This window comes from Dermochelys coriacea, chromosome 1, assembly GCF_009764565.3.
Source record: "Dermochelys coriacea isolate rDerCor1 chromosome 1, rDerCor1.pri.v4, whole genome shotgun sequence".
Lineage (NCBI taxonomy): Eukaryota > Metazoa > Chordata > Testudines > Dermochelyidae > Dermochelys > Dermochelys coriacea.
The window spans coordinates 267,593,905-267,616,824 of record NC_050068.2 but is presented as its reverse complement, the minus strand read 5'-3'; the positions used below and the strand labels follow the sequence as shown (position 1 = coordinate 267,616,824).

Sequence of the window (22,920 nt, the reverse complement as noted above, 5' to 3'; positions counted from 1 at the left end):
AGAGAGTGAGTGCTTGGTGCCACCTCAGAGCCCTGGCCCATCCTGCTCAGTGTCCCATCTCTAGTTGTGGCCATCCGTGATATGTTAGAGGAAGCAGATAAAATAGCCTCTCAGAATACATTAGTGGGGGGGCATCCCCCTGCAGGCAGCTGACTAAAACCCTGAAGCATTAACTTTTAGGAACATGAGTGAGCCCCAGGACTGTTGACCCTTGTCCCCCACCATCATAAGCAAAACCACCATATAAATTTATCCAGCTCCCTTGTAAAACTAATTAAGTTGTTTTCCCCCCACAACTTCTCTTGGGGGCTGTTCCAGAACCTGATTGCTCTTATGGTTAGAAACCCTCTTATTTTCCAGCCTGAACTTGTGCATGACCAATATATACCCATATATTCTTGTGCCAAAATTGTCCTCTAGCTTAAACAGCTATTCACTCTCCCTGGTATTTACCCCCGCAAGCTCTTCCAGTTTTCTCTCATTAGTTAGATGCTCCATTCCCCTGATCATCCTTCTCTGCACCTATTTCAGTTTAAATTAATCTTTATTGAATTTGGGTGACCAAATTGTACACAGTATTCCAAATGAGGTCTACCAATGTCTTGTACAATTACATTAATACTTCTCTATCTCTTCTGGGAATGCATTGCCTAATACATCCTAGGATCACATTTTTTTTTCTTTTTTTCAGAGCCCTGACACATTGGTGGCTCAGTCATCGTGTGATGGACTTGCATGTCCAGCTCTCGTGCCTGTTCTGTCACTTCCAATTGATGAGCCCCCAGCTTGTAGCAGAAATTCTTATTATTAGACCCCCCCCACGCATGACATTGCACTTGAGACAGAAATCCATCATAAATAGTAACTTCAGTCTTTAAGGTCATTGAAATTTTTCTGTATTGACAATACCTGCCAACTTTGTATTATCAGCAAATGTAATTAGCACACTCCTACTTTTTATGCCAAAGTTATTAATAAAAATATTGAATCATTTTGTCCTTGAGGAACTTTGCTAGTAACCTCTCTCCAGTCCCATAATTCACTTTTCAGCGCAATCGATTGCTTTCTCCTCTTTAGCCAATTCCTTTTTCACCTTTCAGTGCTTGTATTCAGCCTTGTCTTCTCTAATTTATCTACTAATTTCCCATGTGGTACCATGTCAAATACTTTATTGTAGTCCAAATATATTAGCTATATTGTACTTCCTTTATCTAAAAAATAATTTCTTTTCCCAAAGAAGGAAATCATGTTAGTCTGACATAGTTTACCTTTGGTAAACTCGTGTTGCAATGCGTCCTTTTTCCCATTTAGTTTGATTAATTTAATTATTCTTTCCTTCATAATTTGCTCTTAAACCTTGCGTACTACTGAGGTCAGACCAATAGGTCTGTAATTGCCTGGATCACATTTTTTCCCTTTCTTAAATACAGATGTTAGCAATATTCCAATCATGTGGTATGACCCCTCAATAGATAGATGTATTATAAATCCTTACTACCAGACTAGCAATCTCATGTGCCAGTTCTTTTAGTATTCTGGGATGGAAATTGTCCAGTCTCCCTAATTTGAGTGCATTAAGCTCTTTAAGTTTTCTTGCAACTCAGATGTGGTAATTTCTATTTCTAGACACTCATTTTCATCATCCATACTGCTTTCACATGCATGTTCCATATTATCATAGTAACGGAAAACTGAGGCAAAGTATTAATTTAGTTTTGGGGCAATACCTAGATTATCTTTAATCTTCTTCCCATCCACACTGCATAGCAGCCCAAACTCATCCGTCTTTATTCTTTTTACTTGTATCTATATTTATATATAAAAAAACACTCTTAATATAATTTTCCTTGGCAAGAGCTAATTCAGCTTGACTTCGCAATTCTCACTTTATTCCTACATTTTCTAAACTTTCAGCTTTCTTTGCTGATCAGCCCCTTTTTCCATTTTCTATAGGCTCTCTTCTTACTCCTAGTAACCACCATGAGGTGATTATTCATCCAGCTGGGTCTGAGCCTTTCCCTACAAGTTTTTTCCCCTCTTTCTTAGGATTATGCTAAATTTTCATTTTTATATAGTTCATCTGAAGAAATTTCAAGGCTTTTCTGCATTTAAGTCCTTGAGTTCTTCAGTCCTGCTGCCTCCTTTACTTAATTACCTTAACTTTCCAAAATTTGGCCTTTTGAAATAAAATACCATAGTTGACAATGTGGTTTTGATTATACTTCCATTTAATTTAACCTGAATCAACTCATGATCACTCAAACCAACTTTATTTCTATGACCAGCTCTTCTATGATGTCCTCATTAATTATTAAATCCAAGTCTAAAATTGCATCACCTCTTGTGGTTCAGTGATGATTTGATGAAGAAAACTGTCTATCACATCGCAGAATAACTGAGCCCCACTAGTCTTAGTTGCATTTATTCTCCAATCTGTAACCAGGAAGTTCGTTTCCCATTATGACACAATTCCCAAAAGTATTTATTAAGGCTGTCAATTAATTGTAGTTAACGTCTGCAATTAACTGAAAGCAAAATTAATGCATTCATTTTTTTAAAGGGCATCAATCGCATACCTGCAGGTGGGGCAGGACGCATTCCCAGCAGGAGGCTGAAGCCCCAGCCCACAGCTCTGGAGCCAGTGGAGATACTGGAGCAGCCCCAGCATCCTGGGCAGTAGGGGGACTGGAGCGGCCCCAGCCTGCCGCTTCACAGGCGGCGGAGGGGCTGGAGCAGGCTAGCACTGGAGGTGATGGCAGGGTTGGAGCAGCCCCAGCATGCAGCTTCCTGGGCAGAATGGGGGCTGGAGCCCCACACCCCGCCGGGGGCTGGAGTCCTGAGCAAGGCTGAATCCCAGAACGCCCAGCCCTAACCCTATATTTGAAAATATAGAAAACCCAAAAAAAATTTATATAAATGGTGTTCTAATATTGTTTGACAGTGCAATTAAAACGACAGTTAATCACGATGAATTTTTTTAATCGCTTGACAACCGTAGTATTTATTTCTCTAATAATATTAGATAGAGATCACTATTCATATACGAATCTGACCTTGTGATGTATAGCAGACCTCTAACACTATCCAATAAAACCTCTTTCACAATCCTTCCCAAAAGTGATTTTGACCCAGACAGATTCTGTGTTGTCCATGCTATTCGTATGTCTTTACAATTTACTGCTTCGTTGACATACAGTGCTATCCCACTACCTTTACCTTTGTTCTCATCTCTTCTAAACAGTGCATACACTTCAATACCTATGTTCCAGTCATGAGTGCTATTCCACGAGGTTTCTGTAATCCCTCTAATAACTGGTTTGACCTGCACCTGTAGTTCTAGTTCCTCTATTTTTTTGCCCAGACTCGCTGCATTTGTGTACAAGCATTCCAGTTTCCCTCAGACCTCATCCAGTTTTCTAGCTTGTGGTGTTCCCTTATCCCTTGTTATATCTTCCATTAGCTGATTTTCCAGCTCCTATGTATTGAAGCCAAGCATGGAGATTTCACATGGTTTTTCCCAACCTTCTCCCCTCATCTCCTAGTTTAAAGCCCTTGCCAGTCATGCCAGCCTTGAGCCCAGAACGTTAATATCTCAGGTACTCAAGTGGAGTCCATCAGTTGAGTTCAACACTATTTCTATAAATGCCTTCCAGTGGTCGATCATCCCATAACTTCCTCCTAGCCCAGTCCTTGAACCATCTATTTACCTTTATTATCTTGGTACACCTTTGCTCTCCTTCTCTAGGAACTGGTGTTTTTCTGCTGAAAATCACCTGAGTTTCTGCTTCTTTAAGCACCTTACCCAGTCGAGTGTAGTCTTCCTTGATCTATTCCAATCGGTATCTAGCAGTGTCATTTATCCTGACATGCAGCACAATCAGTGGATTTTTCCCCACTCACATCAGGATCTTCTTCAGCCTCATGTCCACATCTCGTATCCTTGCTCCTGGGAGACTGCACACTCTTCTGTTCTCTGAATTTGGTCTGGTCACAGCCCTTTTGTTTCTTCTGAGTATGGAGTCCCACATAATAGACCTATCTCTTCCTGGTATTGGTATGAATCTGTTGTATGTTCTCTCGCAGTCCTCTGTGCATCATCCTCATTTTTCCTCAGGTTCCAGTCCCTGGCTATCTCCTTCCTCTCTTCAGCATCTTTTGCCTGTTTCTTGTCCTTGTCGCTCAGTGTAGTGGAGGAAGTAGCTGTGTATGGAATAAAATAGCCTTTGAAAGGGAACTTGCCTAAATTTTGCTGATAATTATTCTATTCCTTGTTAAATAATACTACGGAAAAGGTTTTTTAAAAATTGGAAATACACTACTCTTCAGGTACCCTCCACCACAACCATTACCTAAAGATCTTGTCTGAAACCAAAATATGGTGGTCCTTAGATTTGGGAAATCCAGATTTTCAGAATTTATTACAAATTCTGATTTCCTTGCACCTTAAACATAATATTCATTATTAGATTATTTTTTAAAATCTGTTTCATTATCATTCTTATTCCCTTTCAATGCAACAAGAAAAGGAAAACATAGAAAAGCCAAATTTAAATTACATTGGTCCTGCTTTAGTTGGTATCTCAAGATTCCCTTGAACAATTTTTTGTTGAGGATCAATAGCTCTGAGTAGGGAAGTGTAGTTTAGATTAAGCAAGGGTTCTGCATTATCATAAAAGTAAATATGAGAATGTTTGGCAAGATGATGGAAGTATATGGTGTCTTCTTCCCCCATTTCTTCCCATTCTGAGTCGGGGAAACTCAGGAATGAAATATTTTGTTGTAGGGTCTTCCTTGATCAGACTTTGAAGTGTCTCCCCTTTTTCCTCAAAATCATTATTTGTTTCTTGAAAAAGTCCTTAATATGTCCAAGTAATCTGATTCTCATGATCTATAGACCTAGAATTCCTCATTTTAACGTAGACTCCAGCAAACAGTTATCCACATGGAGGATAAAAGGAAAAAATATTAATATATAATTTTTTTTGTCTTTGGGATTTAAAATTAAAATAATACTACTACTATTTGACAACCAAGTGATTGTGTCCTTTATACATTCAACATTTTGTACACTAAATAGTGAAGAACCTGAATAGAAACACAATTGTACCCAAAGACAAATTTATTTTCATATTTTTTTAATTTGTCTCTCACCACACACACAATCTTCCCATCACTGTTTCAATTTTTCATCTCAAGCCTAAGTTGTAACCTGTGACAATATTTTTAAGAATAATTATAACCCTCCCCAGATTTCACTTTCAGCAGTTCAGGGACATTCTTATTGTTCCTGTGGTCTCTGATCTGAGTTACAACTTTGTAAAGAATAGATATTTAAAATTCTGGGCACGCATTCAATGAGATTATAAACATTTTTAAGGTTAAAAAAAAATGTAGCCTGAACTATTTGGCAATTTTCCTTTTATTATAAGGAACACTTGAAATAAGAAAATTGAGAACATTGCAATTTTATGCCTCATGTACTTTGAATTTTGAAATTAGCTCTGAGTACTGTAGGCCTAAGATTTCAGTGTGTGTTATACTCTGCTTATGTAGGTGTTTAAAGCGAAAAGTGGAGAGAAGCTTCTGGAAATAAAGGCTCATGATGATGAAGTACTTTGCTGCGCTTTTTCTGCAGATGACAGATTTGTTGCAACTTGTTCAGTGGATAAAAAAGTGAAGGTAAGGCAATGGTGGTGAGCACTTTTCCTCAGAGCAGAACAAGTAATTCTGTTTCTAAACTTGAACCAATTTAACTTGAACCAATTTTAAGATCTTTTGTTTATATCTTATGTGGAGAACAAGTATTATAGGTACTGTTTTTCAACTTGAAAATATTTTTAAATGACATGCTTTTATTTTAGATGTGCTTAAAGCATAGTTTTGTGTGAAGCATAATTTACTATCATATTCTCTTATAAGATGATTCTACAGTCTGACTGGAGCATAATATCTGAGTGTGTGAACAGAATCATTACAACATGAGTGACATCAGTATCATAATAACTTCCTTCATGCTTGTTGCTGGTATTGTTTCACTTGCTTCTGTTTGTCTTGTTTGGTTTTTTAGGCTGCTTCTATATATTTCTTTAGTATTGTAGTGGGATCATATATGAAACTCAAATCTTTTACTCAAAATTTTTTTTCTAACGTCACCTCGGTTTTTCAAATGTTTCAACAGGGTGCAGGCCTGTCCATTTTAGTAATACCCTAAGACTGTATTTTGGCAAGAGTGAATTGATGTGAAAAGATAGTTCCAAGCATCTTGTTATCATATTTTTAGTAAAAGCTTATTGTCAGACCACTGTTATTTTTAAAAGCATCCTCTATTTTCCTCTCTTAGCCACAAATTGTTATGTGGACATAACAATATTTTTCATTTTTTAATGTAAAAATTTCACATTTTCCCCATTTTCTTTCAAATATTACTGGGAGAAATATTGTTAAATAGTTACAAACTTATGAGAAAAGTACATTTTAATTTATATTAAATGTTCCAGCGTAGTTGTAAAAAATATCCAACAAAAACACACCCTGTTGTTTTTAATAACTGTATAGAATATATTTCAAACAGTTTTTTTGGTTGTTTGTTTAAATCAATTCTGTTTAGATCTGGAACTCAAGAACAGGTCAGCTTGTACAGGTATACGAAGAACATGTAGAGCAGGTCAACTGCTGCCAGTTTAACAACACAAATGATCAACTTCTCTTAGCCACCTGCTCAAATGATACTTACATCAAAGTAAGTGGGAAATGCTGAGATTATTTTTATGCTGCTTACTATTAAAAATGAATTAAAAGTGTTCATGCACTTTATAAACACCATAAAACAAGTTCCTTGACTCAGAAAGCTGACTCTGTAAGTTATTAGATAAGACAAACATATGACACGACACATGACAACAATGCAGGTAAGGATATAGTGATAATTCATCAGAAGGTAGGTAGAATTCTTAGAAGTGGGTTTTTACAGGGGCTAGCGAGAAGGTGGAGTGGCACTTAGCTGAAGAGAACAAGGATGCTGCCCCAGTAGTAGGAGACCGTATGCTAAAAGGAATGAAAATGAGAGTTTGGGAAAAGGCTAATGGAAAAGATTGGGAATGGAGTAGTGATAAGAGCAGAAAGTTTGGAGAAGGAAAGATTATATATGATCTTCTAATTCAAGATCCTGATCCTTCCTTAGATGTCAGAGGGTACAAAAAGCTATTGAAGAGGCTCAAGGGGGAAGAGGGTTATGGTAAAGTAGCAAGAGAAATAGATGTTTTTAGCAACTGAATTTTGGAATGATTGGGAGCAGTGGATGGAAGAAGTAATCAGAAAAATCAGAAAGGTAAACTGTAGTAATTAAGGCAAAAATGACCAATGCATGGAAGATTATTGTAGCTATTGTGTTGGATTATAACTATAATAAAAAGAGGAACCAAATGACTTAAGAGACTGGAAATGAGAAGGAGATGGACGAATCAGATGACACCTGGGTTGCAGAAAATAAGAATCGATAGTAAATTGTAGTTGTTGACAGAGATGAGAGGCAGATGACAAAGATTAGAAGAGATTCAGTTTTGGAGAGACTGCGTTTAAGATCGTACTTGAACATCCTAGAGCAGGGGCTGGCAAACTTTTTGGCCTGAGGGCCGCATCGGCTTTCTGAAATTGTATGGAGGGCTGGTGAGGGGAGACTGTGCCTCCCCAAACTGCCAGACATGGCCCGCCCCCCGCCCCGTATCCGCCCCCTTCTGCTTCTTGCCCCTGACAGCCCCCTCAGGACCCCTGCCCCATCCACCCCTCCCTGTCCCCTGATGGCCCTCTGCCACCCCATCCAAACCCCCTCTTTCCTGATGGCCCCCCCGGGACCCCTGCCCTCATTCAACCACCCTGTTCCCTATCCTCTGACTGCCCCGACCCCATCCACACACCCCCGCCCACCACCCCCAAACTCCCCTGCCCTCTATCCAAACACCCCCTTGCCCCCCGCTTCCTGCCACCTTACTGCGCTGCCTGGAACACTGGTAGCTGGCAGTGCAGCTGCACCAGGACAGGCAGCTGTGCAGCACAGAGCACTGGGTCCGGCCAGGCTCTGTAGCTGCGCTGCCCCAAGAGCTCACTGCGGGGGGGCTGGGGGCTAGTCTCCTGGGCCAGGAGCTCAGGGGCCAGGCAGGATGGTCCCACGGGCTGGATGTGACCCACAGACCATAGTTTGCCCACCTCTGTCCTAGAGGATATGTCTGGGGACTCTTGAGATGTGAAGTATGACCAGTTGGGACAGGCTGGAATGATAGATTTAGATGTTTCCTCTATAAAAGTAGTAAAAACCATGGGAATGGATGAGGTGTTAGGATAGTGGCCAAGATTTCCGTGTGACTAGTGACTTTGAATGCCTCAATTTTGGAGATACCTTAAAGGGACCTGATTTTTTCAAAAAGTGCTCAACACCTACCCACTTATTAAAAATTCAGGCCCTTTTAAGGATCTCTAATTGGGCACCCAAAATTACCAAGTCGCTCTTAAAATATCTTGTCTGATGCACTAGAGAAGACCAAGGGCAGAAACCTAGATAGTGCCAATACAAAGGACAAAAGGAAGAAAGAAGAGCTGCTAAAGGTAATGCTGAAAGGCCAGTTAGGATGAAAATCGAGAGAGATCATAGATTCAGAGAAATGAGGAGAGTGTGATCAAAAAATTCAGAAGTCATCAGACAAAGACAAATTATAGTGTTCTTTTGATTTAGTTAGCAGGTCATTAGTGACCTTGGTGTAAGGGTGGATTCAGGGGAGTACATTAATAGGATGTAAGACTATTTGAGGGGATCAGAGAGAGTTTAGGAATTGTTAATAAACTGTTCCTGAACTCGGAAGACAAGAGGAAGATAAGATAAAAGGGAGGTAGTTTTAAGAAGCATTGGGATCAAGGCAAACTTTCCATACCCTCTCTATCTCCCTCAAGGGCCTTGTCTTCATTATGGGGGAAAAAAGCATGTTCTTAGTTTGAGTTAGTTAATTCAAGAGAATTTAAAAACTTGAGGTAAATCCTAGTGAAGACGGGTAATTTTTAGTTTTCACATGAGTTGGTAGGTCAAGGTAAGACATTTGGAAATCTCAGCCTAAAAGTTCAGGTAACTTAAAAAATGAGTGTTGCCAGTGGCTTCCCTGTGTTGCTGTGAATGTGAAGAAAAATCTGAATTAAAACTTTTCTTCAGTTTTTGAACATGGATTCCTGTTTTGGGTAGGAAAGTTTTTGATGTTCTTAGCTTTAGATTGGTTTTTGGTTAAACAGCAGTTGTGTTGTGTTTACTTTTTATGCAGCTTTGGAATTTGAACAAAAAGCATTGTCGAAATACAATGTTTGGTCACTTAAATTCTGTCAGTCACTGCAAATTTTCACCAGATGACAAATATTTGGCTAGTTGCTCAGCAGATGGAACATTAAAGGTATGCTTTGTAAATAACCAGACTGTTTTTTATAATGGAAATTTATATTTTAATACTGTATTGTATTCAAGAATCTCAAAGCCTTTTACAAATGTTAATGAATTAAGCCTAGTATTTTCACTATGAGGTAGCTTAGTGGCATTCCTATTTTAAAGATGAGAAACCAAGGATCCACAGGTTAAATGACTCACTCACGGTCACAGAATAATTCTGTGTCATAGATGGAAATAGAACCCAGGGTGTCTCATTTTTAGTCCTTTATCTTCACCATCCTTCCTGTCACGTAACTTTTCTAATTGAGAGAGGGATTTTTGAGATACATTTTTAAACCATATGTGTATAATAGAAGATTTAGATTTATTGGAAAAGAGATCTGACATATAAAAATATATCTTCAATAAGATAGTCAGGAATTCCTAACATTCATTGTATTCTTGAATTTAATGTAATTTTACACAAACCAGCTGAAGCAAAGGGGGTTTTTTGTTTTCTTGGTTTTGGTTTTGGTTTTTTGGATTTTTTGGGGGTTAAGGTAGCTCTTTTCCCCAATACTGTAATGTTTTCTCCTTTTAAAAAAGGAGGTATAGTTGCCAATTACAACCTAAAGCTTGTACCATTTTAGAATCACTGTTCAAAGAAGCTTTTATCTTGCCATAAGAGAGCTAAATCAGGAATGTTAAAGAGCTGCTAGTGCTATTGTAGCTGCTGTTAAAAAATAAAAGTTTAAAAGTGGTTTAGTTTGTTTTTGGTGAATGCATCAATGAGATCTGGGGACCGAGCTTGAAAAATATACCAGAAATCTTTTTAGTTGGTGGGTTTAAATACTGGCTAGAGGCTGACTGTCTGTATCCTCCTTAGCTGAGTCCAGGTACAATATCCTGGCCAGAAACCCAGAATTCTTCCTGATTGTAAGTAGTTCCACCATAAAACAGTCCCCATCTTTCATGTCAGCTTTGGCTTGTGGTTACTTGGTGCTCTTCCCAAACCTAGGCAGCTGGGAAGAAGTGAAAGCTTTGCTTGCTTGCTTGCTTCTTGCCCTTTTCTCCCAGCTGTTAGGGAAAAATTGTTGCTGTTTCTTGTCTTTCTCCCACATTTCTTTCCTTTTTCTGTTCTACCACTGTGCCAGCCGAGAGGAGATTTAGCTTTTCTCTTGTCTCCACCTCTTGCTGCTGTGATTGGGGCAGGATCCCTTGATTCTTCTGTGATACTTGTATGCTTCTGTGGGAACAAAGAACAATCACTTTGGATAGCTGCTCAGAGAAAATATACAAAGAAGCCAGCCAGGTGGGCATTGTTAATTCTGTAGCATGCTTCAGGGAAGCAGGACATTTTAAAAGCAAAATACTCACAAAGAATGAGTGCCAGCAAACTATTCCAACATCAACTCATTCAGTGCAAGTTTATATACATAATTCTTTTAGTATCTCATTTTGGTACACCAGTCCCCCTTATGCTGAGCTTCTTACACAAGGTAAAGTTAAACTTGCCTGGTGCAGACAGATCTAATTTGGGTGTTATATAGTCCATCTTGAGAGCAGTTTAATCATGGTCACACTTCAGAATAATGTCAGTACAGTAAACTACCCTTGAAAAATGTGCCTAGTTTACTAGGACTCCATTTATATCCAGTATGTATTTTTTGACATGGACACACATTCATTCTAACCATTCTAAGAATTTTCAGTCTGTATTTTTGAATTCTTGCATTTACAATGAAGCACTTGATATGCTGTGACATAATCTTTAGTTTCAAACTTGAGTTTCAATATATTTTCTTCTTTTAAGACTCCAGTGCTGGAGAACAATTTATTTACCTTCATCTATCATTCATCTTTCTGGCAAGGGAAGTTTAAATTCTACACCTTAACCTATGAATATTCAGCCTGTGATTTCACTTCCTGAGAGCACATAGCAGAAGATATGAAAGCCACATCTTTTACTATATCAGAAAAATCAGTCTAATCTGCCTCTTTCTTTTAGTTAATACTGTGCAGCATTGTCTGCTATTTGTGCAATTGTATGCTCAAAAGTGGAGGATCCCTTTTTGCCAGTGCTCTACTTCAGTACAGTCAAGGTCAAAGTCACGTATATGTGTAACTACTCTGGGGTGGAGGATTATCTGTGTGAGTTTGTTCTACAGGTAAAGTTAATTTGAGTTCTTGCAAATAAAAATCTTACTTCCATCACAGGGCTTAGGTGACTACTGTTATGTTATTACTTAAATTATGTCTAGAATTGTGTGTGCTTTATTTCTATTTTGTGGCTTATTGTTGATGATAAATATTCTCATTTAGCCATAAAGAGAAATCTAGATGATAAACTTTTGTAAAAAGAAAAAAGTTGCTCACAAAGTTTGGCTATGATGTTTAATAAACTTGTTGTGAGCATCTCAACAAAAGTTGGACAAATGTCAGGTAAAGAAGGGAGTTTGATAGTACATCTGGTAGAATTTTAGGGTTACCATAGGCAATTGTATTTTCTTGGTTTCTAAAAGTCAATAGTAGCTGGCCTGTAGTTTTACTATGGCCTCAGTGCTTCCCACTGAAGGGATTGTGTCGATAGTTTTAAAAAAATAGATTGATAGGAAAGATTGTGTGTGTGTGTGTGTGTGTGTGTGTGTGTGTGTATAATGTGCAAACAGATACACAAGTGTAATCTTTGAATATGGAAGTTTTGATGGAAAAATTGCAACCAAGTTCCCATGGAATGTGTAAAATAAGTTTATGTAGACATTCAGTACAAAGTTTTTCAATTACCAAACTGGAAATGCCTTCAAAACATTTTAATTTAATACAAAATAGTCTTGTATATATTAAACATCATGCCTACAGGAACGTATGTTATGATGTTTTTACTTCGTGGTGTGAACATGAAAAACTACAAGAAATGTAATCTATAAAAGAAAACATTCTTTCTGTTAGGGATTATAAAATAGTTTTGCATTTTAAACCAAGAAATGTTAGGTTTTTCTCTGAAATATGTTTATAAGAACTTTGAGGGAAAACTGCTTTGTGCAATTTTAATATTTAATAGCTAAACATAACCTATAACTAAATGCATTTCATAAGCAACAAAGATTAAAGTGTATTACATTGTTTTCTCCTGTCTCTTTTTGTGGGGGGAGAGCAGGTGAGGTAGGGCATATAAGATCTTTTAATCTTTCCTTAAAAGTCAACATTTCAGACCTGCAATAATTTTGTTGATCTTTTCTGAATTTCCCTCATTTTGCAATACCTTTCTGGTACCCAAATGCTCAGAATGAGTATGCTTTCAAGTGCACTCTGAACACAGCAGTGTAGAGGGGCTATCTTCTTTTCGCTCTGCCTGTTTGCATACAGGAATGTACAGTAACATTCTAGTTGATCTTGAAAATTAAATTAAAAATATTGTATGTGCTTTTTAATACTATAATCGGTTAATGCTAATTTCTGTCATCTATACTAATTGATTTTTAAGACTGATTTTAATATATTTGTTCTTGAAGCTTTGGGAAGTGTGTTCAGCAAATGAACTGAAAACTATTGATATAAAAGACTTCTTCAGAAATGCAGATGAACACCAAGATGATGTGGAAGTGTTAGTGAAGTGTTGCTCCTGGTCAGCAAATTGTGCTACAATAATGGTGGCAGCCAAAAATCGGCTTTTAGTAAGTACTTCATAATATTCAAAATCTTATTTCTTCCTGTGTTCTGTTTTGTTTTACTATACATATACAATTATGGGGTCTAAATTAGCTGTTATCACTCAAGAAAGAGATCTTGGAGTCATTGTGGATAGCTCTCTGAAATCATCCACTCAGTGTGCAGCGGCAGTCAAGAAAGTGAACAGAATGTTGGGAATCGTCAAGAAAGGGATGGTTAATAAGACAGAAAATATCATATTGCCTCTATATAAATACATGGTACACCCACACCTTGAATACTGCGTGCAGATGTGGTCACCCCATCTCATAAAAGATGTATTGGAATTGGAAAAGGTACAGAAAAGGGCAACAAAAAGGATTGGGGTATAGAACTGCTTCCATATGAGGAGAGATTAATAAGACTGGGACTTTTCAGCTTGGAAAAGAGGCGATTAAGGGGGGATATGATAGAGGTCTATAAAATCATAATATAAGAACAAGGGGCCACCAAATGACATTAATAAGTAGCAGGTTTAAAACAAACATAAGAAAGTTATTTTTTCACGCAATGCACTGTGACCCTCTGGAACTCCTTGCCCCAGAAGTTGTTGTGAAGGCCAGTATGAGAACAGGGTTCAAAAGGGAGCTAGATAAGCCCATCAATGGCTATTAGCCAGGATCGGCAGAAATGGTGTCCCTAGCCTGTTTGCCAAAAGTTCGGATTGGGTAACAGGGCATGGATCACTTGATGATAACCTGTCTGTTCATTCCCTTTAGGGCATCTGCCATTGGCCACTATCAGAGGACAGGATACTGGGATTGATGGACCTTTGGTCTGACCCAGTATGACCGTTCTTATGTTCTTAGTCAAATTAAAAAAATGCTTTGTTGCCAAAATATGTGTGTTTTTTTGTTACAAATTGTTAGTGTAGGATAGCAGGAACATTTTTATAGTATAAGGAGAAAAAAATGTTTGAATTATGCTTGTTCCTACAGTGCAACTGTCCTGGAGATCAAGATTCACTAGTTTAGCTATGTGGGGGAGAGAGGTACAAGCAGCTTTGATCAGCCTCTTAATCTTATTCTGAGGTAGCACCTAACAAAGTGGGGTGTGAAAAACTAGCTAGGCGCAGACAATGCAGATGTATAAATTAAGATCTGAAGGCCTTATAGCAAGATTTGGCAAGAGTCCAGGGATTTTCCAACATGAGGGGCCAATTTGCGAAGTTTGGGAAAGGCTGTTCTATGGATTGATGGTAAGAACTGCACCAATGGCAGGAAGACTTGGAATGAAATATGGTGTACTAAGGAGGAGAAGCAATTCTGACTTTTGACTTTCAAATTTATAAAACAGCTTATTCAGAAATTGTATGGAGTTTTATAAATTAACCTGAAAGTTAAAACTGCTTGGTGAAAATTGTATACTTGTTTAGGTCAGTAATCCTCACTAAAGCCATTGCTATTGTTCAAATGTAATCAATGACAGTATTTGGCCCATAGTATTCTGCTAATATCAAACAAAAGGTTCTTTTGTTTTGAGAAAAGTGGAATAATATGTTTAGACTGTTTAGACCAGGGGTCTCAAACTCAAATGACCACGAGGGCCACATGAGGACAAGTGCATTGGCCCGAGGGCTGCATCACTGACACCCCTCCCTGCCCCCAAGGGGCGCAGGAGTAGTGCGGGATGTGGCAGGGGCTCAGGGCAGGGGGTTGGGGTGCAGGAGGGGTGTGGGATGCGGCAGGGCTCAGGGCAGGGAGTTGGAGTGCAGCAGGGGGTTGGGGGTGCAGACGGGGTTCAGGGCAGGGGGTTGGTGCAGGGGACTTACGGCAGGGAGTTGGGGGGCAGGGTGCAGGAGGGGTTCAGGCTCCGGCCCGGGGCCGCTTACCTAGAGTGGCTCCGGGGTGGCAGCGGCGCTCACCAGGGCCAGGGCAGACTCCCTGCCTGCTGGCCCTGCCCTGCCCTGCTCTGCTCCGCTCCGCTCTGGGAAGCAGCCAGAAACATGTTCCTGCGGCCCGGAGGAGGGCAGCGAGGGCTCCGGGCTCCATGCACTGGTTTTGCCGCTCCTCCAGGTACCTCCCCCGAAGCTCCCATTGGCTGCGGTTCCCGTTCCCAGCCCATGGGAGCTGCGGGGGGTGGTGCCTGGAAGCCAGAGCAACACATGGAGCCTTCTGTGCACCACCCCTTGGGCTGCAGGGACATTGTGCTGGCTGCTTCAGGGAATGGCGTGGGGCTGCGGGGGGCAATCCCGCAGGCTGGATGCAGCCTGCAGGCTGTAGTTTGCCCAACCCTGGCCTGGAGGTAGGCCGGGGGGGCGGAGCGCAGGCTGCTAGGAGGGCCGCAGGAAATAGCCTCTCGGCCCTCAGGCCACATGCGGCCCGCAGGCCATGTGTTTGAGACCCCTGGTTTAGACAATGTTTTCATAAGTGCTGAGCACCTGCAGCTCCCGTTAACGTGTGTGCTCAGCACCTCTAGAAATCAGGTTCTGTATCTACAAAGCGTGCAGTATTGCAAACCTCAAAAGTTTAAAAAAAAAAATTCAGACTCGACCCAAAATAGTGAATTAAAAAAATTAAACCATGTGTGTTTTGTCTTTCTGATTTTTCATCTCTTGCCTACCTCCAGTGTGTGTGTAAAAAGTATTACCAACTTTCAAAAACTTGTAGTAAGGCAGTTTTGGCCCCTGTTGCAGGAGTTGTCATGTGAGGTCATAACCAAGATCAAGCCCTCATTGTGTCTGTACAATGCATAGCATGTGGTAAAAGAATTTCCTAACATGAAGATCTTAATCTAGTCTCAGAACATAGTGGTGAGTGTGACAGCAGAGCTGGAACTGGGACTTTCAAACTCATTTAACATAGGGTCTACTGAACTTCCATTATATGGGAACAATTTTTAATCCCTGCTGAGGTAGGAAAGATTCAGACTGGTAATCTAAAAATGAAAAGTGCTGTAGCTCAGCAGTGCTCAAGGCCTTTGAGAACAAGGCTTGCTTTCTTGAAAGATAAATTTATTAAATCAAATTCTGTCCTTTCTGGAGTTCACAAATTCAGGGTCCTCCCCTCTCTGAAGACGCAAGCAAAATCTCTCACATATTACACTGCATCTCAAACATGCTGTCTGCCACATCCTGTTCTTGCAAATTCCAAGGCCAGAAGAGACCATTTGATGATCTAGTCTGACCTGAATAACAGAGGTCACAGAACTTCTCCAAAATATTTCTCAGAACGTATATTTTAGAAAAACATCCAATCTTGATTTAAAAATGGTCAGTGATGCAAATCTACGATGCCCCTTGGTAAATTGTTCCAATGGTTAATTACTATAACCATTACATGCCTAGTCAGAATGTATCTAGCTTCAGCTTCCAGCCATTGAATCATGTTATAGCTTTCCTTGCTAAATTAAAGAGCCCATTATTAAATTTGTTCCCTGTATAGATATTTATAGACTATAATCAAGTCACCCTTTAACCTTCTCTTTGTTAAGATCAAAGAGTTCAATCACTGTGAGGCATGTTTTCTAATCCTTTAATCATTCTTGTGGCTCTTCTCTGAACCCTCCAATTTATCAACATCCGTCTTAGAAGGATAGCTTCCATTAGCCAAAATACCAACAGTAAAACTACAGCATTAAGATAAATACTAACACAAAATCCAAATTCCTTTCTAAATACAATATTTTGCAATGTAAATTATGCCAGCAATTACTGCAGGGACTTTATACTAACTTGCATGCTTCTCCTGTCCCCCTTCCTTCCCCACCATACTGATATCAGCAAGGTTTGAATTCATAATTTTTAGATTCTTTTCAGAGTCCTGTTCCACTTTAGCCATTGGAATAACTGGTGAGAGAGAAAGCAAGCCGATATGTAGATGCAACACACTGCCAGAAGGTTACATAATACTTGTGCAACACAGAGAAGTGTTGGGCATCGGGGTTCTTGGTTTTTCTTTCTAGCTCTGGAAGCAGATTGTGTTTTAGGGTTACAGACAGCATAGCCAACATTCTTGCTTAGGTCATTTGTAGGGACTGAATCCAGGCCTTCTGGATGAGTATCTTCTATTTGAGCTCTGGGGACTGTGGAGAAACACCAGCATAGTTTAGAGAGCCTTGGAGGCCTGAGTTACAGGTGCCTCCCTGGGCATTTGAAAAACTGCTCCTTCTCTGAGCCTTCTGTGGTAGCTTCAGTTGCTCCCCTGTCCACCCAATCCCTGTGCATCTGGATGCCCCCATACCTAGACCCCCCCCTGCACCTAAACCCCACTGCTGAGCCTCCCACACCCGAACCCCTATCCTGCCAAGCCTTACCCCTTGCATCTGGAGCCCATATGCACCCAGATGAGTCCCCCGCACCCAGACCCACTGAACCCCAACCAGCTGCACCCAGACACCCACCCTACCAAGCCCCAATCTCTCAGCATCTGGGACCCCCCTCCCCCCTGAATCCCACATGCCCAGCCCCCCCCTCCCCTGAGCCTCCTCTCCCATGCTGAGGCCCAACCACCATCACCTGGACCTCCCATTGTTTGCCCCTGCATTGAACCCCCCCAATGAGCCCGTACATCCAGATCCCTCCCTTGCACCTGGACACCCCCCACCCCCCGCTTAGCCACCCAAACCTAGACTGCCCTGCACAGAACCCTCCCCCCCCCCCCCAAGCCCTACCACACTTGGATCCTGCTGGGCTGAGCATGCCTGCCCACACCCATTGCACCTGGCGCAGAGAGGCAGGGCCTTGGGGTGTTTCTGGGGCAAGCCTGGCCCTTGTGCTGTGTCAGGGTCAGGTGCAGCCTCACTGAGTCTGTGTCCTGGGGGAAGGAAGGAAGCTGCAGGGTGATCTCTCATTCTGTGCAGCCAGTGGCCTGTGTTCTTCACTGCCATGCTGGAGCCTCCACATTTATTTATTGACAAATAAAATTTGCAGCATTTTAAAATATTGTGCACATTTTTTTTTGGTGCACAATTCCTTCAGGAGTAATTATTGTGTATTAAAGTGTGTTTTTAAATAAATACTTGGATGATGCAAGGTCTCTGAAAGAGGACTGGGTCTGTTAAGGAACTGCATTCTTCCTAATTGGTGAATACATGTTGTTGAGTGCTTTAAACTACTACTAATGATCATAATTAATTACTTGCCAGCTGTAAAGTACATATACATCTTATACAGTTTTTATTGAGCAGCTAAGTAATAGTCATGATGTTAATACAATATAATTATTAGAATTGTATATGTTCGCAGCTTCTTGATGTTATAACCAGTGACTTGTTAGCAGAAGTCCTTATAAGTCACCACAGTACAATCCAGTACTGTGACTTTTGTCCTGGCAATCAGTTGGTAGCAGTTGCTTTATCACATTATTCTGTTGAGGTAAGTGACTATCCTTGCTAACATAATTTAAATAGTCCTCCTGGGATACAATATGGAGAAAATAGAGTGCCAAAATCCATTAGTTTTGGAGAGCTAAAACTTTCCAATAACTGTACGTGTGCATATGTGTTCAAAATGAACTTAGTTAAGTAAGTATTTTTAGCACATAATGTAATATCTTAATTTCATTTTTCTGTTTATATTTACCCATTTTATTAGAGGTATAATTTTGAATGGTGAAATACTGTTTTTGAACTATACATATTTTTCATTATATTTTCACATAAGCCGAAAAATGAACATTTTATTTAACTGTACATGTTAAAAGCAAAATAAATCAGAAAAACTGAGTCTTCAAGAGATAATATGGTATAAAAGACTTTTGTACAATATACTGGTACACTGTAGGGCTTTTCATGATTCAGCCAAGTGAAAAACACTAAGTAGTGGATAGAATACTTACTTTATCCATTCTAGTCCCAAAACATTTGAGTATCATATTTTCTAAAACAGATACATTTAAGTCTACATTTGAGCACTACATAGATTGATTTAGTTATACAACTGAAAAGACTGATCTTTCGAAAAATAAATATCTGTAGTAAATAGTGACAGCAGAAGACAACTCCCTCTTACAGTTAGTATATTCAGGATGAGGACTGAAAGCAAATACTAGTAGAAAAAATTGGTGTGTGAAGTTATTGTATGTGCTTTGTGTTTTGTATTTAGAATGTAGTGGTGATACAGTTGGGCTCTTCCTTTGTTATATTTTTGCTGTAGTTATGGAATACAGAATCCTTTTCAAAAGTAGCTGATTGCAGAGGACATCTGAGTTGGGTACACTGTGTGACATTTTCTCCTGATGGATCTTTATTTCTGACATCGTCAGATGACCAGACAATAAGGGTAAGATAACTTATTTCCAGTTGTTTGGGCATATTTACATATTGTTATTTGTTTAGGATACGTACTTGTGTATAATACCTGTGCTATGTTTTCTGATCCCTAAATTCCTGTGATAAACTGCAGTGCTACCATTAGGAGAGGTAACCCTGATCTTTTCCTTGTTGTTTCTTTCCTGACTTCCCTAATCAGTATTCATATTCTTTAAACTTCTTATGCAAATGAAATATATAATGCAATAGCTGGTACTTTCATTTTTTTTAAATTATTTTCTTTGATTTCAAAAAGTTATGAGCTGGTGAACTTTGTGCATGTGACTTCTCTGAGTAGAAGTATAGGGGAGCCAGTCCGAATGGGAAAAATATCAATATTGCATTTTATCTGTTTGGATTGTACATCCCTTCCTACTAGTCTAATAAATGAAACCCATTAAAAGTATTGAGCAGTTATTCTCGATGATTTAAAATGATTCCATTTATGAGTTTCTTACTTTTTGCATGTACTCTTATTTATTGACTGAAAGTTTTATATCCTGTTCTTTGAGAACATTATTCTCTTTAACAGATTTGGGAGTCAAGTAAGGTGTGCAAGTCCTCTGCTATTGTGTTAAAACGTGAACTAGATGTCGTGTTCCAGGATGGTGAAGTGATGGTTTTAGCAATTCTCAATCAGAAGCATCTACAAGTAAGTGAATTTCTGTATGGACTTCAATTCATAAATCAATAATATGCCTGAGGGTCTCTGTAATCTACAGAAAAAGCATATTAAGAATTGTTATTTTTGTTTTTTATTTTAAGCGTTTGGATCTGGCATGTAAATGGCTAATGTTCTGTAATTTACTCTTTAAATGATTGAATTACTGTACATTAGGTCCAGACAAAGAGCTATGCCTATTTTAATGAGCAAGACCTGTTAAAGTTTGTGGGCTTTTTCCCTTGAAAAGGTAGATATGCAAATTGAAGCTGACTGCATGGAGAAGGGTAGAGGACCTTTTCTGTTATAAAATAACTGTTCTTTACAAGTTGTATAACTTATGTTTTATTAATTTTGGGTACAATATTTCTGTATGGGCTAAAAATACAAATTGTTGATACTCTGGTGAAACTAAGCATACTAAATACTTTAAACACACACATGTAGCTGCCTTCACTTTTTTAATAGAAATATTTTTGAATTAACATGTATCCTTCCATAATTTTATGTCAAGTTATATCAGTTGTGATGTGACATCCTGTAGAAGTGATGCATGAAGTGGCTAGTTTAGCTGATTTAGAACACTGACATGCTTAACTATAATAGCTTATAAGAAAAATGTTCATGTTCATTTTTGTTACAAAATACTGTCCAGAATTTGTCAAAGTATTTTTCATATTAAATGTCAAAAATTCCTTTCACATAAGTATGTTGCAATTTAACTTTTTATTTTTTTAAAAGTCAGATCAGACAATTACTTAAATATACTAAGTTGTCAATTAATGGCCTACCCTGTACAAATTTTTGCATCATCCTTATGCATTTATGTCTGAAATGCAGGTTGTCTTAAAAGATCCTGAATCCATCCTTTAAAAAGATGGTCCCAAGCCACAAGGCTTGGATCCAGATTTTCTCATAGTTTTAGCATGTTTAGACCTATCTCTAATCCTTGAGCTATAAAATCCAAAAAGTTCTAAAACAAAGGTAAATTGAAAGTAGAGCATAAATAGTGGGGTGAGCAGAATTAAATTTAGACTTTTCTCAGCAGTTTCTTTAGGGATAAGTAGTAGCTGCAGAATGTGTTTACAAGACCGCAGTACATCTGACAAAATAGATAGGGTGGAACAGTCTGTCACTAACCCTTTCTGAATTCTTTCTTGCTATGCTGGACACTAACAGCAGCATAGGTATAATACCCATTACGGACCAAATTCTGCCCATCAATGTGCAACTTGTGTCTTTCTGTGGGAGTTCTGCATGCAGGTGCACTAACGAAACTGAACCCTAAAGCAAACCATCTAAAAATCGTGCTTGCTGGGGATACACTAAGTGTTTGTAGGCCATGGAAGAGACAGAATGAAGTAATCCTTGTAGCTGAAAGTATTTTTTCAGCCTGTAAAATGCCTTTTCTACCCAAAGCAAATAGAAAATTGTAAAGCTTCAGGAATAACAAGTGGTAGTTTTTTTTACTCAATAGACAATTGTGTATATGATTTCAGTGGTCCTTCAGCGTAAACTCCTGTGGGATCTGCAGAAGTGATGCATTTTAAAGCAATGGCACTAACTTTTATAGCCGTGAAAACTGAATGTCCATATGCACGGCACTAGCAAGGTGATCTACATTTCCTGTGTAGTAATTCAGACTGTCAAATTCTAAAAATTTTCTGCTGGTGAATGACTACTGTCTGATGTCAACATTATCAATATTCTTATCTGAGAGCACTGAATGAAATAATGAGGAATCAGTATCTTCCCCCAATTTTAAGTTATTTGTTCACCTATAATTAGTCTTTATTAAGCATTTATTTTCAAGTATAATTGTTTGAGTCTTATTGTCTCTGTACATATATGAACGTTTGTCTTCAGGCTTTTTAATGTTTTGGTTTTTTTTGACTTTCATTTTAACCATAACATTCAAATGGAAGGTAGAATTCTGTGTTTCTTGATAAGGGAGTCAAAAACATTTTATGTGACATTATATACACTGACTTTTTTCTTTCAAGTTTTGCTTTTTTTTTAGAGCCAAATGTTGCCTTCAGATCAATTCCATGACTCTCTAAATTGTGAATGAAGTAATTGAGAAACTGATAAAACACTTAACTTCTATCCTCCAAAAAATGTGTCATAGCACATAAAACGCAGACACGCATGGCCCTTTAGTCTGGTATTCTGTTTTAGTGGTTATTTTAAATTCTTCAGGCTCTGTCTACAGTAGCCTTTTCTCTTCATATTTCCCACTACAACAGCTTTAATAGTGGTGGCAGTAGTGTGAGTGCTAATGAAGATAGATCTCCAGAGTTTTAACCAGTGTTATCTAGACCCGCCTTTGACCAGGAGAGCAACTATTTCAGTTGCTTTGTATCAAGCCTGATTGGCTGGCAGGCGGCCTGGCAGCCCTTCTTGGGTGAACTTCAAAAAATTGTTATGGCTGCCAATAATATGTAGTGTGAGGGGATAGCTGAAACTGTTCTGCTGCTCTCCTTTGAGTGGGGCATAGCTGGGTCAGGTCCATTCTTTTGATTAAAGGAGGCTGTTACAGCATTCTATCTGTGCAAGCCTGGCTGAAGGGGAACCTCCCTGACAACTTCCCTTCAGAAGTATTTTCCCCTGCAGGAGGAAACATGGAATCTTAGGTACCCCATTCTTTTTACCTTTTAGTCTATCAAGGGCCCAGAAAGAGATCTTCCTCATTGCTGGGACCTTTTACCTACTTTTTCCCCCTCTTTTTCTCTCTCCTCTCCTATTTTCTGTCTTTCCCCCACCTCCATCTACTCACCAAACTGTCTCTTCCTCTGCCTGGAGAGCCTGCATCAAGGCTAATTAAAAGGCCTATACTGAAGCAATAGGCCCCCTCTTACCTTTCCTTCTCCAAAGGTTTCAGAGTAGCAGCCGTGTAGTCTGTATT

At 39.2% G+C, this 22,920-nt stretch overlaps 1 protein-coding gene across 1 annotated transcript in view; it reads left to right on the top strand.

Annotated features, from left to right (window-relative positions):
* The window catches only part of APAF1 (apoptotic peptidase activating factor 1), an 87,286-nt gene that overhangs the window by 39,682 nt on the left and 24,684 nt on the right, over positions 1-22,920 (top strand). The window contains 7 exon segments of the mRNA XM_038387752.2: positions 5,554-5,679; positions 6,608-6,739; positions 9,300-9,425; positions 12,910-13,071; positions 18,291-18,419; positions 19,200-19,325; positions 19,887-20,005. Coding sequence (XP_038243680.2) covers positions 5,554-5,679; positions 6,608-6,739; positions 9,300-9,425; positions 12,910-13,071; positions 18,291-18,419; positions 19,200-19,325; positions 19,887-20,005 — 920 coding nt within the window.